Below are 26,036 nucleotides of genomic sequence, written 5' to 3'. Positions count from 1 at the left end.
AGAACTACAGCTGTGATTGGCTGGCAATGCAGTGGTAGAGGGCGGTAGTTGGCCGGACAAACCACGATCCAATGCATCAGAGGATCATTCGCAACTCAGATGTCGAGCGTGATGGGTGAGTTTACGCACAGGGAAGGCTGACATGCATCTCGTGTATGATGCTGCTAATGGGAATGGCAGAGCAGCGCTACGGTTGTTCCTGGAACGGTTTCCGAACAGGCGTATGCCGAAGCACACAATGTTCGAGAGGTTGCATCGGTCTCTGTGTGAAAACGGGTCATTTGAAACCACCTCTGACACTAGGAGTGGAAGAAACAATGCACGACAACCTCGCATTGAAGAATCTATCTTGAACATTGTGCATGAATCACTGACCTCAGACAAGTACAAGAGCTATTGCACGTCGTCTGCAGCTGAGTCAGTCCACCTTTTGGAAGTATTTCACCTTTGGAGTATTTCATGAAAATGGTTTGCTCCCATACGATTTGCAGAGAGTTCAAGCCTTGCAAGAGACAGATTACCTTCTTCGAGTTCATTTCTGTCATTAGTTCTTGCAGCTGTGTGCGGCGCAGGCAGATTTCCCATCGGATGTGATATTCACGGACGAGGCAACTTTCTCACAGGACGGCATCTTCAATAGCCACAACATTCACATGTGGGCAACTCATAATCCACACGGCACACGTCCACATGCATTCCAAACCCGCTTCTTCGTGAATGTGTGGGCGGGTATTGTTAACGACTACCCCATAGGCTCATACCTCTTACCTGCACGTACAACTGGCTTATGTTATCATATTTTTCTGCAAGAGGTGCTACCGGAATTGCTGCAGGATGTTCCGGCTGTCGTTCGTGATCGCATGTGTTTCCAGCATGATGGTGCACCAGGCCATAACCACGTGCGGGTCCGCAATTACTTGGATGGGACATTTTCGGGCCGATGGATTGGCCGTGGTGGACCCGTTCGATGGCTACCCCGTTCGCCAGATTTATCCAGCTTGGATTTTTTTATGGAGGCCATCTGAAGAGCATCATTTACGAGACTCCAGTTGACTCAATGGAGGACCTCGTTGCACGACTATCCATTGCGGCTGCAAGCTTGCGCGAAATGCCTGTCGTTTTCCAAATGTTCGTCAGTCCCTTGTGCGACGTTACCAAGCATGTATTAGTGCTGGTGGTCGCAATTTTTGAATATTTATTGTGAATACTGTATTGCTACAAAGAAGCACTATATATTGATTTTGTACATAAACACGTTTTCCTTTCGAGTCGTTTTTTTGCGTTCCTGCCTTAACCCGTCACTTTAGACCCTACATTCCTATAAAAAAATGCATGTTTTAGTACGCTCCACCACCCCTCCAAGTTTGTCCCATGATCTATGAAACACCCTGATTATATTATACAGCTATGTTTCCTAAATGTGTATTTTATAAAAGAAAGTGTTTATTTCAAAATTTTATGTAAGCTTAAATGTTATAAATATGAATAATTGGTGTTTAAGTTGTTCAGGAAATTATATTTAATCGATGTTATACAGTGTGATGATGATCGATGTGAAATAAGGCCTGTGAAATTTGATTTTGACATAAACCTATAAGTACAGAATTATAACTTTACATGAAAATCGAATGAATATGAAATGGTAATCAATGGCTGTGACCATAATGTAAAAACATTTGTTTACCTCTTTGTTACGAACGACTGAACGATTAAAAATCGAATAAACCGCAGTAAATTAATTGACTATGTAAGATAAAAAATAAAATTTAGCATAGCCAAACATCAGATTTATTTCACTATAAATTTGTTTCAAAATGTAACCCTTTATTTATTAGAATATTTGATGGATATTTACACATAAACAATATATACAAAATATCTGGAGGAAGATTTTTGAATTTATTTAATGTGATAATACAAATGCGGAAAAAAAATGGTAAAAATTATTTTGTTGAATATCATTTTAAATAAGGATATTATAGTTGAATTCCTATCAAAAAGTTTAGGTTAAAGATGTATTGAAATTTAAGTTATTTAGTTGTAATTCCTGCCTATTCGTAAAGCATAATTGTCTAACATTCTCTGACGATTTCATCCTGTCGCTCAAAACCATATCCGCTGTTTTAAAATTATAAGCCAAAGCATTGCTGCCCAAACTCTTGATGTCAGGCCATTGACAAACTCACGGCAAAGAATGAGAAAGACTGGAGGAGTTTAAATAGCTAGCAAATGTACAGTTTATATATACTATATATGCGTTTTGGCAGTGCGTAAGAATGCAGGTTATTTCGTTTTGCTAGTTGTCCATCTGCTTACCGATCTGATTTTTGATGAGTGATTTCCTGCATTTGTGACGCTGAGATTTAGAAGTTATTAATAAATGAAGCCAGATTATTTAGGCACCAAAGCTATTTGTTAAGATACACATATTGGAGTTCTAAAACCCCATAAACAAAGGTAGATAAATTTTGTTAAAATTAATTATATCTATAAAATATGGTTTATGTTCTATCTGAGTTCATGAAAATTAGAATTCTAGGTAAGCATGCATCAGGCTACAATTCGTTAGAAGCAAAGGGATATTATTGCAGTTAAAAGGCAGTTAGGTTAAACCTTACATGCTCAAGCCCATTTTGCTCCACAAATGAACACACGGTATTCATACATTAGACCACTAAGTGCACTTAAGTCATACTATTCTTAATGAGGATCACAGAACAAGATATTTTCCCCAAATGTTTCAATATTCTCTAAATCACTACTCTCTATACTCTGAGCCTTAACAAACCTCTAACGGCAAATTTTACTTTAGCTATAAACTCTTTAACCTATAGAAAAAATACGTAGCGTATATTTCCAAACTAATCTGTGTGTAAATCGAGGCGTAATAGTTTGTTTGCAAAACTTCGTCCAAACTTGAACCAAAATTCAAATCCATACATAAACCGAATTTAAAACTGTCTAATAAATCCAAACATATGTGTCGTCCAAAGGGCTAATTTATTGTGTAATCTATCTAGACCTATCCGATAAGCTGATTCTAAATGCCAATTCACCATCGGTTTCCATTCGAAATATAAAACATTGAAAGAAAGGGGACTTTTGGTCTGAATAGCTTCTCTTTCTCAGTTGTTCCAGAATTTTGGTAATAGCGGTTTGGTAATCGTCAACACTTTTGGTAGCAGCGTGATGAATTTTACTTTGGTTCTCAGTTGCCCCAATCTCAAGCAATCACAGGATTCCCCCCCCCCTTCAGTTACGCTTTCGCATTTGCGAGTAAAGTACGATTCTTCTTTTCTGATACGGGAAGGATACCCACGAAAACAACGTCATTATCTTTGAGACAAATGATATCGATGGTAATGAAGAAATGGAGGATGATAACATTTGAATTCGTATTATAAGGCCAATCAAAAACTTCAGCAGTAAGCACTTTGCGAAAAATCCCTTCGCTTATACTATATGGAAATATACGGTAATTGAAAAATGTATAATCTTCGAATTTGCTCAAATTTTTTTTTAATGAAGTGCCTTTTGCTTTCGGGTTTCATCACCTCTTTCAATATACTTGGTGTAAGATTGCTTAAGGACTTAATCTTTCCCTGAGCAACGAATTCTCTGAAAATGATATGCAAACACTATCCAGAAAACTATACCCAGAGGTTTATAAAAAATTTTAAGTCAAGTGGCGTATTTTCAATTTAAGAGACAACCGCAATCTATGAATCTAAATACAGTTTTGGCCACTGTGCTGTTGCTTATTTTAAAAGCCGTTTATCTGAGTAAAAGTTTTGAATGCCTGACGTTGGTCAGGCTTGGTAAGTATAAAAAATTAGTAATGAATTTTCGTTAGATACAGACATTGTTGTAGCTTGGCGTAGAATTTGTTGAAAGTTTAAGTTAACCAGTATATTTTAAATTTACAGTGACAGTGAGTTGCCATAAATCTACCATTTGAACTGATTGTTCTGTGTTATTTCAGTTACGGTCCTGCAAGTTGTCAGTAATAAAGTTTTACGTTAATATTTACTTTCTTAGTTGTATCCTGTCACCATTAAGAAAAGCAAAAATTCGGCAAGAAATTGAGCTAACTTCTAACTTTGGTTAGCCGTCAGACGCAAGCATATGTTCATTATTTCAATTTAAGTAATTAGATACTTTTAGAGGATACAGAGTAAATTATTATATACATTAACACTGTTAGGAGTATTATTACTCAAGTAGGTCTGCAGTTTGTATGAGAGCATGCACAATAATGTACAGTATAACCCAAACTTTCAGGCAAAGTACATATCTGTTCTAGCTAAATTATTCAGAAGTAAAACAAAGTGTGATGAAAAGTGTTTATAGTTCCGATATTCTCTTTTGCCTCACTTTCCACCTGGTCTTACGCTTCATCAACCCTTTCTTCTCTTCATAATTATTATGCCCAAAATTCTAGGATTTCGTAAACAACAGCTAATTTTAACCAGATACAGGGAACGTTTGATAAGTTAAAAAACATGAAGGGAATAGTGAAAATTTTGAAAAGTGAAATCAAGAATTAAACTTCAAAAAAAAATGTTAGAGCTAATTTTTAATTCTAAATTCCGAGGTACTGTACCAGGTGACAAGGCACCCGGACGGCTTTCTATGACTACTCGGGTATTACCCTGGCCCTGCAACCATCTTGAGTCTTCACAGTTGTAAGATGCTTTTATGTTTATTGCAGGTGCCCTATTCCGGCCTGCAGAGGTCTATGCCCATTTTTTCTAGTTTGGCCATTATGCATTTAAGCTTTTGCCGCGTGCCTCGATGTTTTATGAGAAGGCGTTTGAAAGGTAGAACATTGGTAGTTGGGAATTTTATGTGCCATTCTGCTGTTAAGGGGCACTCAGTGACATAATGGTCTGGTGAGCCCACGTTGCCACAAACACACAAATCAGTTGTTGCTAGACCCCTTTCTGCAAAGTACGTCGGAAAGGGGCCGTGAACTGTTATATATCGCGTGAGGTAGGGCGATGAGATGAGCCGGTCCACCTCTACCTTGGGCAGGAACTCATATGCTCTGCGGCCTTGCGGGATTTGGTCCCATTCATTCTGCCAGTTTCCAATGGCGGACTCCTCTATTTGCCTCTTTAGGCATGACCGGGGCAGGGGCACCTGAATCTGCTCCGTTTCCTCATTTTGGGCAGCCTTCTTGGCAAGAGCGTCTGCTGCTTCATTTCCCTGGATTCCGGCGTGCGCCTTCACCCAGGAAATTTGGATTCTCATTGACTTTTCTTGTAGACGGAGGACTTCTTGCAGGTGCGAGATTAGTGCGGAGCGCTGGAGAGGGTTGTTGATAGCATAAATGCTTGACAGGCTGTCAGTAAATATCGTAGCTCGACTCTGCCGTGTGTCAATTGCCCATTTCACTGCCTTTGTGAGGGCAACTACTTCCGCTTGGTACACTGAGTTCTGTGCTCCCAGACGGCCCTTCCATTCCTTTGCTATGTTTCCTTTTATATAGGCTATATAGGCACTGCCTACAGCGTTATCAATTTTTGACCCGTCTGTATAAAGCACGGCCCCTGGTCCGTCTAAGCGCGGGGTTAACGCTGGTGAGTGGAAAGTCCTTATGCCCAGTCCATATTCCGACGGATGTGTGCTTAGTTTGGACCTGCGTGTTTCGTAGACTTCTGGCAGATAGCATGTATCCCCATATGTGCATGGCTGTTGGAGTTGCGTCACGTTTGCAATTGAGGCTTCTTGCTGCGCTTTGATTGGGAGCGGCATAAGCCCTGCTAATACCGAAGCGGCCGCAGTCGACGTTGTCCTGTAGGTCTTCGTTATGGCCAGGACAAATGGTCGCTGTGCACTACTTAGCAATTTTGCCTTTCTGACTGTCATCGGGGCGGCCCAGATGGCTGCTCCGTAGGTTAGGACCCTCTCCGCGACAGTGGAGTAAAGTATCTTGTAGATATTGGGCCGAAGGCCCCAGTGCGGGCCTTGCATTTTTTGCAGATTGTTTGCGATTCGGCGAGCCTTTTCTCTTTGGGCTTTAAGGTGAGGCAGCCAGGTGAACTTTTCATCCAATATAATACCCAGGAGTTTTAGTTCTCTGACCCTTTTGATGGTCTTCCCATTAAGCTGGATGGTTGGGTTTCTTATTAAAGTTTGGCCTGGCTTATGATAAATTATATATTTCGATTTTGCCTCAGAAATTATTAGCTTTTTCTCCTGACATAGCCGAGAGAAGGTATCAATTACATCATTGCAGTTTTGCTGCAGTTCATCTCTACTCTTGCCGCCCACCACAAAGGTCGCGTCATCCGCAAAGGCTACTATCTGGGTATGGGACGGCCATTCGTATCGTAGGATGGAATCGAAAGTTGCATTCCACAAATCTGGACCCGCGCACGATCCCTGTGGACAGCCTTTTGTCTGGCTTCTGGTTATGACACCGCCAGTGTGTGTTACTATGAATTTTCTATTGGACAGGTATTGCTTGAAAACCTGCAAGAGGTTATCAGGGATCCTTGCCTGGTGCAGAGCCTCTAAAATTGAGGGCTACCACAGAGAGTCAAATGCGCGATGCAGGTCCAGACTTAGGACCGCTGCATGCTGTTTCCTTTCATGCAAGTGGCTGATATAGTCTCTTATCTTTGATAGGGCAGCAATCGTTGAGCGTAGCTCTCTGAATCCATATTGTGCGTCAGAGATTGCCCCACTCTGCGTCATATGAAATTTAAGCCGCTGGACTAAGAGCTTCTCATAGAGTTTCCCTATTACCGGGAGAAGACAAATCGGCCTAAACGAGGATGGGCTGTTTGGATCCTTCCCTTCTTTCTTAAAGAGCACAATCTGCCCCGTTTTGTAAGGTTCCGGAAAGCTTTGCAGTGCTAGCAGTTTGTTAAAATAACGCGTGAGAAAGCCGGATCTTGCTTTATGTATTGCTCTCAAGATTGGATAGTCTATTGAGTCCGGACCAGGGGCTTTACTTTTCGGGAGAATTTTGATCGTTGCGGAGACTTCCTTCTCCGTAAATGGTATATCATCTGGGACAGATGTGTGCAGCGTATAAGCCTGGTGGTCGGACGGATCTGTAATATCCTCTTCCGGAAGTACGGTGTCAAGAATTGTCCTGAGCGTGATTTCTGTTATGTGTCCAGCCTGCTGCCCTGCAAAGGCTCTTAGCTCCGGTGGTCTGTAAACTTTGTTCGAAGCTATCTTGTGGAGAGCACCATAGACTTCTACATTCTTAGTACAGAACTCCCTCCAGCTGGCAAGTTTTGCGGCTGCAATTGCCCTTTTGTACTGAGCTTGCTCTTTATTATAAAGAACACTAAGGGCTTGCCTCCTGTCTGGGTCTCTTTCGCTCTTCATCTTACGCCTAAGTGGCCTGGTGCGACTGCGCTGTGCACGGAGCTCTTTCGTCCACCAGTTTGCCACTCTTAAAACTTTTGGTGATTTCAGGCCTAGGGTGGCATCACAGATAGATTGAATATCTCGTATCATACTGGTGGTTAAGTCGTCAGCATCCTTTATGTTCTGACATTTCATAAGTGCCTCGTCCACCTGCTCTAGTACTGGTCCTAGCCTGCTTACAAGTTGTTTTAATTTTCTGCCATTGGTTCTATAACGCTTGTTCATAAACTGCGCATGTGGCTGACCTATCTGGAACGTTATATAGCGATGGTCCGAGTTTGAGGGAGTGTCACTTACGGTCCAGTGCTGTATTTTCTGAGCCAGACGCGCTGTTGACAGAGTGATGTCGGGCCATCCTTTTCCCATTTGGGTCTCGAAGGTCGGCAGACTGTCCGGCACGTTATGAAGAATGAGTCCGTTGCATGCAATGAAGTCCACAACTTCTCTACCTCTTGGGTCTGTGGTCGGATATCCGAAGTCCTCCGCATAAGAGTTAAAATCTCCTGCCAATACATGGTGTGCAGGCGGGTAGGACGTAAGGATATTCTGCAAGGCATCTAATGTGGGAGAAACGTCTACTGTAGGTGGAATGTAAACATTCGTGACCAGGACACTCAGTCCCATAGCCTCGACTGCAATTGTGACCATGTCTCTTGACTTTGCTAGCACAACTGGCAACCATCTGCTGTGGCAACAAACTACTGCCGCTCTTGTTCCCTCACTTCCTGAATCCTGGATGACGGTCCATTGGAGGGGAAATTCTGCTGCTTGCCCTGCATAAAGAAAAGGTTCTTGAATTAAAAGGAAGTCCGCCTCTTCCTCCATAGCATATTGCACTAGCTGTGCAGTAGCCGCGCGCGCTCTTTGGAGGTTGATTTGGACAAATTGAGCACATTGCTTTCCTCTGTTCTTGAATTCACTTCCATTACTTTTGTAAATTAATTGACTTTTAAGGTAAAATTACTAACTGTGAAAATACTTGACTTGCTTCCTAGAGAGTTGCGCTTGTTATTAAGTGAACTGGCTGTTGTAGTAGGTAGACGATGCCTTGCTTGCTGGGCTATTAAATTAGTTGTCCTCGCCGTAGTCAGTACGTGCTTTAATCTTCTGGATGTGCGCATGGAATGTTGGGCAGTTTGCTGCGTACGCTGCATGGTGTGTATCCACTTTAACCTTTGAATCTCTGTTTGCTATGATGCAGTTAATGCATACAGGCAGTCCGCCTTACATTCGTTAATGTCATGACAGCCTCCGCAGTAAGCGCAGTAAGGCCTGTGGCAGCAGTCTTTCGACGTATGTTCCAGGTCCTGACAGCGGAAACAGCGCTTGGCTCCTGTAAACTCGTAGATACTATGTTCCCTCCATCCTTGGAGCAATCTTCGTTTGGACATGAGGACATGAAAGGCACCAGGGGTACATTCAATCACCCACTTTGTGGCTCTATTCCTTCTGTCCGGGCGCTTGAAGAGGACTCTACACTCTTCATTCCCAAGATTGCAAGACTTTTGTAGCATTTCTTGTACTTCCACCTCCGAGGTGCCGTACGGTACATTGTCGATTGTGCATTTCGGTGTTCTCTTCCGTGGCGTGCGTACTGTATCCTTTAGGTTATCGTGCTGAGCTAGGAACTGACTTATCTTCTGTACTTCATCCTTGTTGTTGCATCGCACCGCCACACCTCCACTAAGTTCCACCGCCACACCTCCACCAAGTTCGTAATGCCCCGAAGGTTGACACACAGATCTTCAATTTGGACATGCTTTTCTAGTACCCCGCGTATATCCGCACTCTTTTCATCACGTTTAGGGAGGATCAGCAGTGTCGGCATGTTCGTGACTTTCCTTTTCCATCTCCGCTTTACCGCTTGCGCGTACGTAGGTTGGCCATCTTTGCCCTCTATAACCGGGTGCTCATCCTGCTGTATAGTATCTTTGCTTGCATGGAGCTGCTTCACCTGTCTTTTTGCATTTTGCTGAATCGAGTGAGCAAGTTCACAACAAAGAACCGTCGACGTGTTTACTCCTATGTCTGCTAGGGTTGGACTCTCTGCAAGGTGTGGGCCTCTCAAGGCTAGCGTTTCCAGAGCGTCCAGAGCACATAGCAGTCGCTCACGAAGATCTTGAGGTAGGAGGAATTTGCTCCTTCTATGAGTGCTGACTGTCTTTCTTATAAATTCGTAGAGCAGGTGAACTTTGCCTTGATGGTCTTGGTCACTGTCGAGTATCTCTTGCGGATCGAAATCCGACCTTTGCATCTGAGGCTCTCCTTCCGACTGTGCAGATGAGTTACGTGTCATTCTTGAATCACCGATACACGTTGAGCACTTTTCACTTAATAACACATTTATATCACTTTCACGTTAACACTTGTGTCACCTTAATCACTTTAAATCAGTGTTGATGGAATTCACCACGTAATATCACTTTCACGTAAACACTTTGGATCACTTTTAAATACGTTAAAACACTTTAAATCACACTATAAATCACCGTTGACAGAACGTAAAATTTTAAATCACTTTTCGCGTAAATCACTTAACACTTGAAAACAGTTTCACCATACAATATCAACACTTAATAACACTTTAAATCACTTTTCACCTGTGCCACGTACATAACTTTCACGTTAATTTGACACAATAACACACTTTTCCACTTTAAGAACACCACATAAATGCCTTGTATATTATTAGAAAGTTCTGGAATTATTGCTGGGTTGGATGTAACAGGTACATTTTAATACATAAATATTGAGTGCTATAATCAATAGTGACCAGCAAGTAAATTGAAGACACGTTAACACTTTGGATCACTTTTAATCACGTTAAATTACACTACAAATCACCGTTGACGGAATGTAAACACTTTAAATCACTTTTTGCGTAAATCACTTAACACTTGAAAATACGTACACCATGCAATATCGAAACTTAATAACACTTTCACGTTAACACTTTAAATCACTTTTTGCATAAATCACTTAACACTTGAAAATACGTACACCGTGCAATATCGAAACTTAATAACACTTTCACGTTAACACTTTAAATCACTTTTCACCTGTGCCACGTACATAACTTTCACTTTAATTTGACACAAAAATATACTTCCACTTTAAGAACACCACATAAATGTCATGTATATTATTAGGAGATACTGGTAATATTGCTGGGTTGAATGTAACAGGTACATTTTAATACATAAATTTCAGTGCTATAATCTATAGTGACGAGCACGCAAATTGCAGACACGTTAACACTTTGGATCACTTTTAATCACGTTAAATCACTTTAAATCACACTATAAATCACCATAAACACCTTAAATCACTTTTCGCGTAAATCACTTAACACTTGAAAACACTTTCACCATGCAATATCAACACTTGATAACACTTTCACGTTAACACTTTAAATCACTTTTCATCTGTACCACGTACATAACTTGAGGTACTGTACCAAAGGACCCAGTTTCGAATCCCGGAGAAGGAATGGATGTTTGTAAATGTATAATGTCTGTGCAGAATAGGGCACTCTAAATATGCGGCGAGCCAAAAGTACTCTCGAGAGCTTGGTGGTAGGATAAGAGGGATAGGAGACCCTTGGACCCGTCCCTCTCCGGCTGCTCTCCTTCAGAATTAGGATCTTAACAGAGCTAAATTGTTAAGATACAATAACATGCCGAATAAATACTAATTCAGAAGTCAAACAACAAAAATCAGCGTTAATTTACAAAATTTTCACAGGACTAGTTTCGATGGTTTTACCGAACCATCATCTTCAGCTGCAAAACCGCAAATGAACAAGATAGGAAATAATGAACATTATCTAATTTAATCTAACTTATCTAAACATTATTTCCTATCTTGTTCATTTGCGGTTTTGCAGCTGAAGATGATGGTTCGGTAAAACCATCGAAACTAGTCCTGTGAAAATTTTGTAAATTAACGCTGATTTTTGTTGTTTGACTTCTGAATTAGAGCTAAATTGTATTGTCACCTGTATGGTGCTAAAGGCTTGTGCCAACGACAGGCGCAGTCTTGCACTCCTTCCCACGATGATTTTCGTGGGTTTGTTCTAATGTTGCTGTCAGGGTTGTGAGATAAGTCACAACAACACAAATCAATCTCTCAGGCGTTTACAGAAACATCCATCAATTATTTCAGTTACTGAGAAATGCGGAGTTTCGTAGGTATTTGTATGCGAAAAGAAACTAAGATAATAAGATTATAAGGCTAAACACCAAAGTTTTTCTTGCTTTGAATGTTACCAAGCTGTTGTTAGTTAAAAGTTAAAAAGCTGGAAGTTTCATTAATGTAATTTTCTGGACTGCCGGAAGAATTATCGTCTCGTTTTGCTTATCAGTACCTAGTACGCTGAGAAAATACGACAAAGTAACAAAATTGAAAGGATTTACAGCTGGAGGTTACAGAACTTTAAAAAAATGCAAAATTAACTTCTACTTCTTTCTTCTGAACAAAAAACAATGATTCAGACTTTTAGAAATCAAAAAGTTAAATTGAAAGACTAACAGCCTGATTCTGTGATTTTCGCACAAACCTTTTATTTCAATCAAATTCATTCACCAGTTCGTACACCTATTAAAATGAACTTTACAAAGTGCTTTTTAATAAAATTTTTACATTTTGGAATTACTTGAAGCAGCAGAAAAAAAAAAAAAAAAAAAAAAACAGGAAAAAATTAATGTATGTGACTTCATCAAAGTAATGCAAAACGATCTAATTCTTAAACTATAACTACCTCGAATAGTTAGTTTACATTCGGTGCATCTACTGTATTGTTTTGTTTCACACTTTCAAGCATTCTGTTATATTAAATTGGAGAAGCATTGCATTATTTATCAATAACAGTGTAAAGCTTATTTTAATTAACGTGTTACTTCTTATGTTAATGTCTTTCCTTCACTTCAACAGTTTCGTCTACTTCATCAGAATATGTAAATGAAATAATTTATAAAGAAGAGAATATGAATCTAAGTTTAACAGTAAGTTGTAGGCAATCTCAGCCAGGCTTGGTGAAACTCCTCTGTTATTGTCATGTTTTAGTGCTACTGCTATAAGTTTGTGAGAGTCTGAATGAATTCAAGTTAGAAGTCTTCCAATAGCAAAGCCAGGTTATTAGGCTTTGAGTTTAAACTTCGATTTGCAAACACTTTGAATCTTTTGTACCAATCCAACCGTGAGCAACGGAAATTAATTTTGTTAATTGTTTTAGTTATTTAACTTCTAGTTGAAGTTTAAGTCCTTTTAGTTGTTTTAAGTTGCTGCAGTTACTTAGTGCTCTAATATTACTAAAAGGTAAAAAGAGGTTTAGAATTTATCCGGCAGTCTAAAAGATTAGATTACTGTTTAAATGTTCAGTCTTTAACCTTACTTTTACTGCTGGTACCCTTACTGCTAGTAAGCTCAAATAACTTTATAACCTGATAACAGTTTAAAATGAGTTCCGTTTCCACCATTATTAAGAATTTTTTGAAGTCTTGAGAAACACTGTATATCCAATAATGTTTCAGGATTCTCCCACAGTAATCGCAGTTAAAACAATTTCTGTATTGAAATTAGTATCTCTACTTGTTAAAAAACTGAGTTTCTGTGGCTATCAAAAAGCCATTATACCATTCAAACGTAATTTAAATATGCGTTTAATATTTCGAGTTGATGTAAACGTAACCATTGTTTCATTAATTAGATTAAAATCAGACTTACTGGCCTGTGATACAACAGTCAGATAATTATCCGTCTTGTTAGAGTAACAGGATTTTAGAAACAGTAATTAAAACGTGACATCCAATTAACTGTTGTGTGAGTAGGCATAGTTAGTTACCTATACTTTAAACTACTGACGCTAAACTATATATAATCAGCTAACTAAACGTTCGGATGCAGTTTTAATTATTTCATAAAATTCTGAAACAAAACGATTAGATTAAATTATTCGCTAAAGCGCAACTCCCTTTATAGGTTAATTTATCATTTGTTAGATAAAATTTTCCTTTTATGGATTTATGCGTTTTTTGTTATTAGTCTAAATTACCAGGCTGCGAAATAATAATTCTAGATTTAACATAGAATGTATATTATATGTAATAAAATTCAAATAAATAAATATATTTTAGATAATTTTGATTCACATTAGGTTATTTATTTCGAATATTAAATAATTTGAATTTTTCGTTAAAAACCGGGCGGTACCTGAATATGAACGTCCATGCAGATGAAAATAAATTCTAGCTTCCCAGAAAAGATGCTAATGGCAACAATTTCATTACTATATAGACCATCAGTCACTATGCACGCTGCATTTATACCAGATGATCCAAAAGAAACAAAAAATTAAAAATTCCATGCTTCGAAAAGTATAGAAGAAGCTCAGTGGCACGTCAGAACAGCTATCACAGAAATGCATCGAAAGATATGTGATTTTTTTTTCATAATGAAAGATATTATTACCAGATCATTTACATTATCCACCGACAGGTGATGCTTTAATTGTGTCAAACGTTCGTACAGTTGCGCGGCACAGTTTATTACGTAGTTAGGGTTATAAGTATTTTTCAGAATGGTTGTCAAGACATGGCACTACGCTCTCCACAGCTTCTAAGAGGATTCAACTGTAATTCCTGTAACATGACAGCGAAAAACTTCCTTCAGTATGGCCAATAACGTCAGCTATATCTGTGACAACAAATAGACTTATAAGGTATTTCTCTCGCCTTCTTAACATGCCTTTGTGGTGTAATGATCATCATGCTCGGCGCGTATCGAGACACTCGATACGGCCAGCGTAGTGCGAGGTTTGAGTTCCGGCGAGAGCATTGCTCATTTTTCATCTCTCCTGCTTTCACAAAATATCCAACGTCTCTACAGTGGCGCCCAAGCTACAAAAAAGGTGGATGATGATTCTCTGCCAGCAGGATTTGGCGACTGGCTCCGCTTATTCCCAGTCGCCCTTTAAAAGGGGGAGTATATAAGGTATTTCTCCCGCCTTCTTAGCATGACTTCGTGGTGTAGTGGTCAGCAGATTCGGCGCGTATTCGAGACGTCAGTGGTTCGAGTCCTGGCGAGGGCATTGCTAATTTTTTTAGGTCACCTGCTTCGAAATAACCTAATGTATCTGCAGACTTACAACCAAAACTCAAAGTCTAGAGACCCGAGTAAGACATTCTAGCGGGAAAGAGAGGTATACACTTATTAACATGTGGGGTTTCACCCTTTTATCTAACAACTAAATGTGTAAGAACCTCGTTAAAAGTTAAGCGAATAATAGCTTTAGTTGAGAAACGAAACCTCAAAAAGAGTTAATTACTCTTTCCTCATAAAAAATAAGAATTAAAACAGTTGGCTCCTTTCTCAAAGCGTACAGCAAAACTTCCACTTGGGCCTTGAACTCAAGGTATTCAGGAATAAAACTTAACTAATGCTTAACTAAAAAGATATAGCCGGAGCTATCAAAGTTTTAAGCAGTTGGCCCTCTAAATATCGAATAAGCTAGGGAGGCTATTAAGGGCCTAAAATACGGCCGAGTGTAGTAACAGCTTAGAGAGAGAGGTACCAAAAGGCGAACGCGCGCTAGCCAGAAAATCTGAGGCTGTCTCTCTAAGTCAGTGGAACTTCGACTTAAATACCACTCATTTGCATTAAACGCGATTCTAAAAACACATTCTGGTAGGAAATTGTAAGCTGAAATTAGGAAGGACAGGAAAGTAGCTGTTATTAAAATTAACTGTTAAAAGCTTAGGACAAACCTTACAAAGCCTCAGTTGTGATAGAAATAGTTCAAAATGTACTGTTACGGACTTCCTCAAAAAAACGAGGCCTATACTGATTGACACAGTGAACTCACAAAATGATGTCAGCTTTGCATAGAAGTTTCTATAATCGAATCTGGGCTCACTGTCACTCAAATGAGGCAGTTGTGTGCATTAACACTTCCTTTAAATAAACATGAGCCCCGTCAATCAGCAGGACATTTGACAGCCGGGAAAAACCCAGTTTGCAAATTTCTGGGGTCGGTCGAATCTGGTTGTTTTCAGTTCCATTTCGTATTCGTTTACTATGCATAGTCTTGGGAATGATCCCCAGTGACTGCCATACTACATCGTACGAAACTCAAAATTTACGGACGGCCTACAGAGCGCACCGTCGTTGAAAAATGTAATTATCTTGGAAATTAAAGTTTCCGTTATGTAAAATAAAAACCTGTCTTTGTGTGCATTTCTGTAAAGGGCGCCTCATGCTACTGACTATTACTTTTAGAATTATTGACTTTTCATTTTTTTCTACTTTTAGATCATCCGATATACATTCCGAATGTGTGCAATATGTATTTATTGCGTTTGCATGTGTGTATGATTAAAAATAGAAAAAGACATTGCAGCAAAGTTGTTTGGCGTAGAACGTAAATCCATACGGAAGAGGAAAAATTCTGATTACCCATAATGCTAATCCTGAATGAATAGGAAGCTTGGCAGTGAACGCAGATTAAATTCCATTTAAATTCACATTTGAGGCCGCAATTCACTTGGCACTCTAATCGCGCCTATTTTCAGAACGTTTGCATTTTTAATACTATTGCGATAGTAACAGAGGCCAGCAAAATGACTTCCAAGCAGCAACAGAAATACAAGCAAAGTACCTTTATCCGATATGGCAGCTCACCAAAGAAAGAAGGTTTTGGCTTACGTTAGAAAGTTTTCAGTTCTTCAGGGTTTAGGTTTCGAAATAACTACGTCATCAGCATTACGCAGGCTCTGACATAGATTAATCTAGAAATCATGCAGTCCAGAAATGTTGTTATTATTAGAATAAATAGGAAATACCCAGATTAAAAGTAAGGAATTAAGAGACTATTATTAAATTAAATTAGAAAGCTGATTTGCAAATTTTTTATCTTACATACATATATATTATCAGACACTATTACCTTATAGAAACATACTCTGAAAATTATATATATTATAGGTTCTGTCTCTGAAATTAGTGACAGAACAAAATAACTGTGCTAGTAAATAAAAGAAAATCTTCAACATAAAAATTAATACAAGTTAACGATATTTTTATGCCTTATTGACCCACCATATTCTCGTGTGCATAATCTTAATTTTTGCCTGTAATTTAAAACCTAATTCTCAAAAGCCGAGAATAGAATAGCCTGTCTACTATCCACAATAGTTTTTTTCGTTCAGAAGGTGTGAAAGCAGCTAAAATAAAAAGAGTACTTATTACACATCGTGACAAAATTTTTATTATTGGTCAAAAAGAAATCTTTCTGTATTTAGCACCCCTTATTCACTGTCACAAGAGTAGTTGCCTGCACTATCAGTATTGCTATCACTGGGTAGCAGTATCCAACAGCATCCTTTTTTCAAGCGTCGCACGTTGGACTGATCCACGTTCAAATGACCTGCTACAGTTTGGTTTCTGTTTCCCTTAGAGAAATGGATAACTTGCAGTTTAAAATACGTATTGTAGCTAAATCGTTTGGCCGACACTTTTTTTTCAAATAACCTGCAACCGCAACTAAACCTGTACAATCATATGTAATGTTCATACAATAACAATGAATCTTGTACTCAATCGTTAATTACGCGCTGCTGTGTTGTACCCACTGCTCTGTAGTATGATACTGTATGTAAGAATATGCTAAGGCTTAGAACTTTTTTAATTTGTTTAATTTAAAAATTACTTGCCTCTTCAAATAAATTAATTGGGCTAGAAAGATAGGCATCTTATTAGACAAAGAAAGAGACAAATTAGCTCCAAATATTGCTATTGCATTTCGCATTTAAATAACAGAATATTGTTGTCAAATTCAGCACAAAACAGTTACAATACTTCACTATATTCTCATTAGAGAGTCCTCTCGCAAAAGATCCAAATAAACTCGAATTCAAACAACAGCTAATTTCAAACAGATCGTCTTCATAGGCTAGAACAGGATAATTTTACTTTCCAGTTAGATGTTTTATTATTTAATAAGAGGAATTTTTATAAAACAAGCGTTTTACAGTAAGTTTAATTAGATAAATTTACCTTATTAATTCTCTCATCCTAGCAATGCGGTTACACGTAGCTATACCATTTCATAGCGTAGTACTTAAACTGAGGAAAATGGCATATTAAGGAATACACAAAAATAGATAAACTATTATTACTGTATGATGTACTTCGAAAGCAGTTAGTTAAAGTATTTCGTTAAATTTGATACATTTTATTCCTGTATCTGATTCTTTCTTTGCTAATAAGCGGCAGTTTACTTAAACGTTTGACTGGAGGCTTTGTCCATATGCAGCTAAACTTTACTGATGCACTATCTATATAAGGTTAAACTTTCTTCATCAAAAATTGTTTGAAAAATTGTTTTGCTGATAATACAGTGAATTAACTTTAGTCTTCGTTGATACTGAGTTTTAATTTGCCATTGTTACAAAATCCTGCAACTATCGTGAATGCGATTGGGAACACTTTTGTACATTGGCAGAGCCATTTCGTACCGTTATTTTCGTCAGTTGAAAACTGATTTATTTTTTTTTAATTACAGTTACCTAACTCATCGAGTGTTACCACAAATTTTAATTTATCAGCAGCTAAGGGTTTTTCATGTAATTTTCTACAATTACTACAGTGTGCTTTCCTATGCATGTATTTTACATTGTTACTATTAATTTGAAGTTTTAAATCATATGCTGAAAGCTATGCTAGGCAGTATATGTTACGAAACAAAAAACATTCGAGTGAAGCAGAATATTTTGTAGCCTTAAAATTTTCAACTAATATACAGAAGAACATAGAATATAATGATTTTCAGAACCTTTTGAACAGGCATTTTATTTTAGGTGGATGAACTTCGCATAGAGTTAAATAAAAGGGACCAAGAAATTCTCGCCATGAATGCCAAAATGAAAACACTGGAAGAGCAGCATCAGGACTATCAGCGCCACATAGCAGTTCTCAAGGAGTCATTGTGCGCAAAAGAAGAACACTATAGTATGCTACAAGCTGACGTAAGTAAAACATTTCTCAGGTAAAATAACGGTAACTATAGTTTTCTTTTGTTCTTTAATATTTAATATCTTTTGCAGTGGCTTAGAAAATGAAATTTATGAATACCAATATTGCTTTAAGAGAGCATTTTAAAACATCCATTAAATATTCTTATATAACAGAATGCAATGGTTAAATTTGTAACTGTTCATTTATTCAAACTCCTATAATGTATGAAGAGAACTATTACAATATAACGTTTTATTAACTCAGCCATAATCGTTGTAATTCAGTTGTAAGCATTTCTCATTTGTTATTTGCCATTTCTTATCGTTTTCCTAATGTTACACTAGGATTACGCAGATCTAACGCAGTTAGATTACATTAGTTAGTTTTACATTTCGATACAACCGAAACATTAACACGATTTTCAGATATAGACAATGACAATAACAGTGTAAACCAAAATGCTTTATCTAAATTTTTAGTTCAATTTAAGCCAACACAACTGCTGTTAAAAATTCGAACACTTTTATGCATTTAAATCTACAACTTATAAGTAAAGGTTCGAGATAAAAAAAAATTAATTCAAATATAACTGTTGCTTTCATCAGTATAAAACATCTATTATAAATACCATCTATATTGATACATTTCCGGACGTTTTATAAATCAAAGTAATTAACGTTAACACTTCCGAACGAAACGATCAATTGCGACCATAGTTGCTCCAAGTGATCAAATTGAATTAATAAGTCTGGTGTGGAATTTTGAAAAATAGTTGTATAAATCGTCGTTTATACACACACAGACGTTTAAACGTGTCTCCTATATTTTTATAATAGATTTTCCAGTCCTGTTAAGACTATAAGAAGAGAAACTTATTTTTTATGTTAATAAGATGGTTATTGGGTTTTATATATTAGTAAGAATGCACTCGTATATATTTTGCCTAGAATTGATGGCAGCTTCCAGCGGAACAATGCGACGTGTCACACAGCTCGAAATGTACGTGAATGGTTCGAAAATCACGAGGAAAACTTGTTGTACTTCCCAGGACCTCGAATTTTCCACATCTGAAACAAACCCATCTGAAAATTTATAGGTCCACTTAATGAATCTTTCGCCACGCATCTTCTAGCAGTTATCAACTGCGCTGCAATCAGCATGGTTTCATATCCCTGCAAACTCTTTTCAGCGCTTTTTAAGCCCCTTTCATCTTACCTAACCTCTGTTCGTGCTGCGCGCGGCAATTATTCTGGATATTAAATGATGGTCACATTAATGTGACTCGGCTGTGTATTTCATTTTTCATTTTTACTTCAGCCAGTTGACCATCAGGTGCCTGAAAAAAATAGGCCATTAATTTGCCGTCACGATTGCGCTAGCTGGATGAGAGTTGCTGCAATGACTCTTGTCTTGTATTAAATCCTGCTAATTACATGTATAACATGAGTCAGTGTTTCTTAAGATGTCCCCCGCAAACAAAAAGCTTGCCTTCTCTTAGGCAGATAGCCTACTGTGCTTTGAGGTAATCCAAATAATCCATTCTAATCCGATCCTGTTATTTGCTTTTTACGAATACTACTAGTACGAATTTTTACGAATACTATAGTCCATTCGATAACACTCATACAAAATGCATGCCCTTATCCCATGTAAGCGACACATTTAAATGAAATTCAATATAAATAAAATGTATTTTTTAACATATTTAATTTTAAATTTTCTTTTTCGTGGTCCAGCTTCCTCAATATAAAATCTGAGAGTTTCAAAGTTTAAATATAAAATAATCCTTCCAAGTTCATTTTATTCTGAGAGAGTTCTGAGCATGTTTAAAGTAGGCTATTCTATGTATTCCATAGTGCTGATTAGATCTGTTTGCTGGATGCTTTACTGGATAAGTATTACTGGATGCAGCTTCATGGCGAGTTGAAGAAACATCTGTGTTGTCAAACTATACTAGAATTCTGTAAAATTTGTTTCGAGACTTATAAAAGAACTTGGAAGAAGTGAAACTTTCCATGAAGAGAATGAAAGCTGATTACTAACATACTAAAGCTGTTTTCCTTTCCACTTTTTCCCACAATACTTTAAATTCCTCTCAAGTTTTCGCCGAGAGTTGCTTGGTCAGATACATTTGTCGAGAACCTATTTTTATCCCTTTCAGGTAAATATTCTGCTTTGCTACGCCGCAATACGATGTCTGTTTCCTCTAAAATCCAGTACACAATCTACCAGGTAAAGTATGCATTAAAGAAATGAAAGTTCTATGAAATATATTCAGAGGCTCTCTCATCATTTTTTTCCACTTTTTTCATAGTTCCTACAATCATGTATATTTGAGTTTCATGACAGGTTTTTCCAATACCTTAGGATAGTTGATTCGATATATCGAATGTTCCAGATTCTTCTATTCTATTCTGAAAATCTGAATCTTTTGACAAGAACACACTTTTGTGTATGAAACAGCAGCTTTTTTAGTTCATTCATTTTCTTCATTCATTTATTTTCTTAGTTTCATTTTAATTCATTCATTTACTTTCTTAGTGTGTCAGAATATTTTTATTGAAATTTTCTCTTTAAAGAAATGCAGATTACAACAAAATAGCTATAATGTATGTAACTGTTGCTCATCTGCTATATGGTAATTATACTAAAGAATTTATTAAATTTAACAAATAAGAAATATTACAGAATTTATTTTAGGAGTATGTGGGATGTGAAATATTATAAACATATTTTACAAATAAGACGAAACCTAAATTTTCTCAAATCCGATTCCTAAACTGTTCTTGCATTTTTCGAATCTAAAATTTCTGGAATGTTTCATGTAAGAATAGTAAAAAGAAGAAAATCGTAACATTAAAACTTATCAATTAAAGCAAAATTTGAGATATGCATGTAAGGAAAAATATATTTAAGAATACAATTTCTAAATTAAAATATTACATACGAAATTTAGTATAAAAAATAAATAAAACTCTTAACTATTAAATAAAAAAGAAAGAAAGTTTGACCCAAAAAAGTTGAATAACTATAAAAATTCTTTACATTTTTTAGACTAATGAAATAAGTGCTATGATTCAAATTTTTAATTCCCAAAACTTTTTCAAGATTCGTGAAATTCAAAAACTAAAATATTCAAATGTCTCTTTTACTTACTTAATACTTAAATCAGTATTACGAAACGCATTTTAAAATTTGTTGAGAAATGTGTACAGTAATTCCGAGCGCGAATTGTGAAACGCTAATTCGCATATGCACATTATCTTACATGTTTCCAACGCCAGAATTTCATTCAAATGAGGTTCAATGTTCGTTCATCAACACTGAATGCTTGCTGGCATTTGTTCTAGCCAGAAGCTTGTCAAAAATTTTTAAGGATTTCCATTTACTGAAAAATGAAGCTAAAAGCAAAAGCACAAAGGGGGCGGGGAGTTTCTGGCTAAGGATTTTCAGATGGAAGAAAATGTTAAAGAATTAATCCAGAATGGCGATCAAAAAGTAATAAATGAAGAACTAGATGATCTACCGCCAGGCGAGAGTGAAATTCAGTGATAATGAAAAAAATAAAGTGTCTCTATCTCACGAAAATTAAATGAATTCTTAAAAAGGGCAAAGGAATTTATTTTGCAATGGAAATTGCCATAAATGAAGGTCGGAAAGAACACTTTATGAGAGGCATAATACCTCTGGGCTTCTTACAGTGAACATTTTAAAAAGTTGTGTCTTTCATTCTCGCAAATAAAAATCATCACTTCAAGACTAATAGCTGTGCAGGCAAACCTCCACATTTATTCAACATCAAGTCTGTTCACTGCGACAGCTCAATGACAGAGCGAGATTGACTACTACAACCGGTTTTCTGTTTCCTTCTGCTCCTGGACTCCGAACGAGGGGTAGGACGTGCTTCTGTCTGTTCTCACCGTAGATGACGCGTGTCTACAATCTGCTCTTTTTCGTGCCTTTCTGACAACCATCTCTAATAGTTTCAAGAGAATGCATTTTGTCAAAAAAAATAATAGTAAGTGATATGAAGATTCAACTAAAATTGATCTAGATGCTGATTTCTGCGGTAAATGAATGATGTTTTACGACTTGAGACGTTCTCGAAAGGAATTCCGTGCACGTGTTGCGTCTTGTTGTGTTTCCACAAAAATATACTGGAATAATAATAAAAGTTAAAAGCTAATACTGGAATAAAATAAGTTAAAAGAAAATATGAAACTCATAAAATTTCTTGAGGCTCTTAGAGCTGATATCAGGATTGAAGTTAAAATGTTAGGTCCATCTTCATTTGAAAGTCCTTCGCTATAAAAATTGAATTTTGTTATCATGTAACTTTGTGTAACGAAGATGAACTGAGATTTTTTAGATTTGAACTTTACATATTTTATGCACGAAAGGTTAGAACTCAAAATGGTAAGGCTGATTCTTACTGCTGCAGTAGTTTGCCGTCTATTGTCTTCTGTCTGGATATGTTTTCTTGATTTATACTAGTATTAATTTAATACTAGTATAAATCAAGAAAACATATTTTCTTACATAATTTTTCTTACATAATTTCAAACATAATTTCTTAGAGCTGATATCAGGATTGAAGTTAAAATGTTAGGTCCATCTTCATTTGAAAGTCCTTCGCTATAAAAATTGAATTTTGTTATCATGTAACTTTGTGTAACGAAGATGAACTGAGATTTTTTAGATTTGAACTTTACATATTTTATGCACGAAAGGTTAGAACTCAAAATGGTAAGGCTGATTCTTACTGCTGCAGTAGTTTGCCGTCTATTGTCTTCTGTCTGGATATGTTTTCTTGATTTATACTAGTATTAATTTAAAATTCCACGATTTCAAGATATAATAAATTTCTCGTAATTCACATTATTTGAAGTGTCATCATTTGGGGGTAAGTTACTTTAATTCCACATTTTTTTCCAGAACACACACTTCTATCATCACATGTGGCACCCATTTATTATTACATTCGGTGCCGTTCCAAAAATTTAAAAAAAAAAAAAAAATTAAGGTTGAGCACCTGGATATTTCAGATAATTAAAGAAACACATTTTTTTTTTTTTTTTTTTTTTTTTTTTTTTTTTCAATTTGCTTTGTGAACTTGAGATAAAGTATGTGATCTAATATTATTTGCTACACATGTGACTTAAATTAATGTATGATATTTAAATAATTTAAGATATATGTGATATATTTAAATCAGAAGTAACGTTCAGTAATCTAACATTGGATTGTCGTGTATTTGATACGTATAATGTGATGCTAAATATCTAAATGATATGATAATTGATTAAGAAATTATAAAAAATTTGTTATCCCTACAGTGATTATTGCTATAATTATGCATGTTGATAAGTAAATTTTTGTATGTTACAAAATTTAGCATTAAGTATTTATGTCAAAAATTTATGTGTATCTTAATGTGTTGAAAGTGAATGTTGTAATGTAAAAAAAAAAAATAAGTAACACTATAGTTCATCTATGCCAAAATCAAAATTTAAGTCAACTACCATAATGACTACGTCCTTAGCATCTGCTCTACCCACATTTAGTGGTAATGTTTCGGAAAATGTGAACTTCTTTTTAGATCAGATAAATAGTGTGGCAAAACTTGAAAAATGGTCCAATGAGAAAAGGATGATTATTTTAAAAATTAACTGTAGGGATAAAGCTCTAGAATTCTGTGTCAATGACCCACGGGCAGCCAGGGAAAATTATTTTGAAAATTTAGGGAAATTGCTAAGAGAGAAATTTGCTAAAGTTGAATCTTTTCAGGTTATTCAGCAAAAATTTTCAAACATATCTCAAAAATGTAATCAGTCTGTCAGAGAATTAGCTGAAGAGATAAATACTGCAGCCATAAAGTACATTAATGAAGATTCGATTGAAAATCCTAGCTTACAGAAGTTAAAAGAAAATATGAAACTCACAAAATTTCTTGAGGCTCTTAGAGCTGATATCAGGATTGAAGTTAAAATGTTATATCCATCTTCATTTGACAAGGCTGTAGAACTGGCTAGTAATATAGAGAATGCTTTGAATGACCAAAAAACCTATCTTAACAGTATTAATGCTGAGCAAAATTTAGAAATTAACACTCTGCTGAAAGAAAAATTTGAATAAAATAAAATCATTCAGGAGTTAAAAGATAAAATAAATGAATTGTCTCAAAATATACAAATGAATAGCTATCAATCAAAATTTAATCAGAGTGCTTCTACATCTCAAATTACAAACAGATTTGATAATGTATCTTGTCATATATGTAGCAAAAGACACTTAACACCACAGATTGTTGGTATTTTCCTAAGCAAGATAGACATGATTATTCTAGTAGAACTTTCATATGTCATAGAGACTTTCGTAATAACTGGCGTAGGACTTATCATCCTTATAGAGGTAATAGTCAGTACAAAAGATAGCATAACAATCATTTAAACTAATTAAGGGTTCTTGCCAGTGATATGACTCTAAATTTAGACCCCTTGCAAGGATCCGTAAAGACTGAGGGCATAAAAAATATTTCAACAGACAAAATACATATAAAAAATTATTGAAGGAAATAGCAATCAACTCCAAAATAAATTATTAGAAAATAAGAATAATGAAAATAAAAATGTTACCAAATTGTTAATGTCTTGTAGCTCTGAAAATTCTAATTATCTACCAATAATTAAAGTTAAAATTGGTTCGCAGACTTATGAAGCTCTTCTTCATACAAGTGCTAATTTATCTTTGGTTCAACCAAATGTAATTGAGGAAATTAAACAGTTTTCTAAAGCCGAAATTGTTTCTCATATGATTAGAATAAAGACAATTGAAGACTCATCTATTCCTTACATGTCTGCAGTTAACTTAAAATTCAAAATAAATGGTTTACTAATTTATTTTATATTACTCAAAACAATTGGAATTCCACGTATCAGATGATTCTAGGGTATGACTTTATTCAATGTAACAGAATTTTGTTAGATTCCGTAAATAAGAAACTCATAATTGATAACATCCATCTGGACTTTGAGGAAAATTCTCCTAATAAAACAGTAACCAATTCAGTTAACAATACAAAAAAGAACAATTGCAGTTTATATGCAGTAAGGATGGTTTCTAATATTACTGTCATGCCAGGTCAATCTCAGATCATTTCCTTAGCTGTACCTGAGGTTTTAAAACAATCTAAAGAAATTTTACTTTGTCCAAAAGCATCAAAAAAAAAAAAACAAATTTCATATCAATGAATCTTTGCATACAGTTGGTCGTTACAACCACAATCAAACTATAATTGAAAATAACACGAATGAAAAATTAGTTCTAAGAAAGAATTCTGTCATGGGAACTGCTGTGCCATTCCATTTTGAAGATATTGTCAATCCAAAAAATCATAAAACATTACAAATAAATACAACAACAACATGAAACATTACAAATAAATACACTAAAATCCGCAAGAAGTAATTAAGCTCAAAAAAGAAGAATTAAATGTATCAGATTTTAAACTAGATCATCTAAATGAAAAAGCAAAAAGTGAAATGATAGAATTATTAATGAATAACTATGCTGTATTTTCAAAGTCATATAACACTTTAAGAGCCACTGATAAAGTTGTGCCAGAATTTAAACTTCAT

At 36.2% G+C, this 26,036-nt stretch overlaps 1 protein-coding gene across 1 annotated transcript in view; it reads left to right on the top strand.

The window, feature by feature from the left end:
* The window catches only part of brp (ELKS/RAB6-interacting/CAST family member bruchpilot), a 403,233-nt gene that overhangs the window by 296,838 nt on the left and 80,359 nt on the right, over positions 1–26,036 (top strand). Inside the window, exon 7 of the mRNA XM_085826816.1 lies at positions 18,243–18,410. Coding sequence (XP_085682942.1) covers positions 18,243–18,410 — 168 coding nt within the window. The remainder of the gene's footprint in view (positions 1–18,242; positions 18,411–26,036) is intronic.

The sequence above is a fragment of the Stegodyphus dumicola genome, chromosome 1 (genome assembly GCF_044657685.1).
Source record: "Stegodyphus dumicola isolate Sdum_Otavi_A_Nest chromosome 1, ASM4465768v1".
NCBI lineage: Eukaryota > Metazoa > Arthropoda > Arachnida > Araneae > Eresidae > Stegodyphus > Stegodyphus dumicola.
The sequence above is the reverse complement of the archived record's forward strand: the minus strand, read 5'-3'. Positions and strand labels throughout refer to the sequence as shown.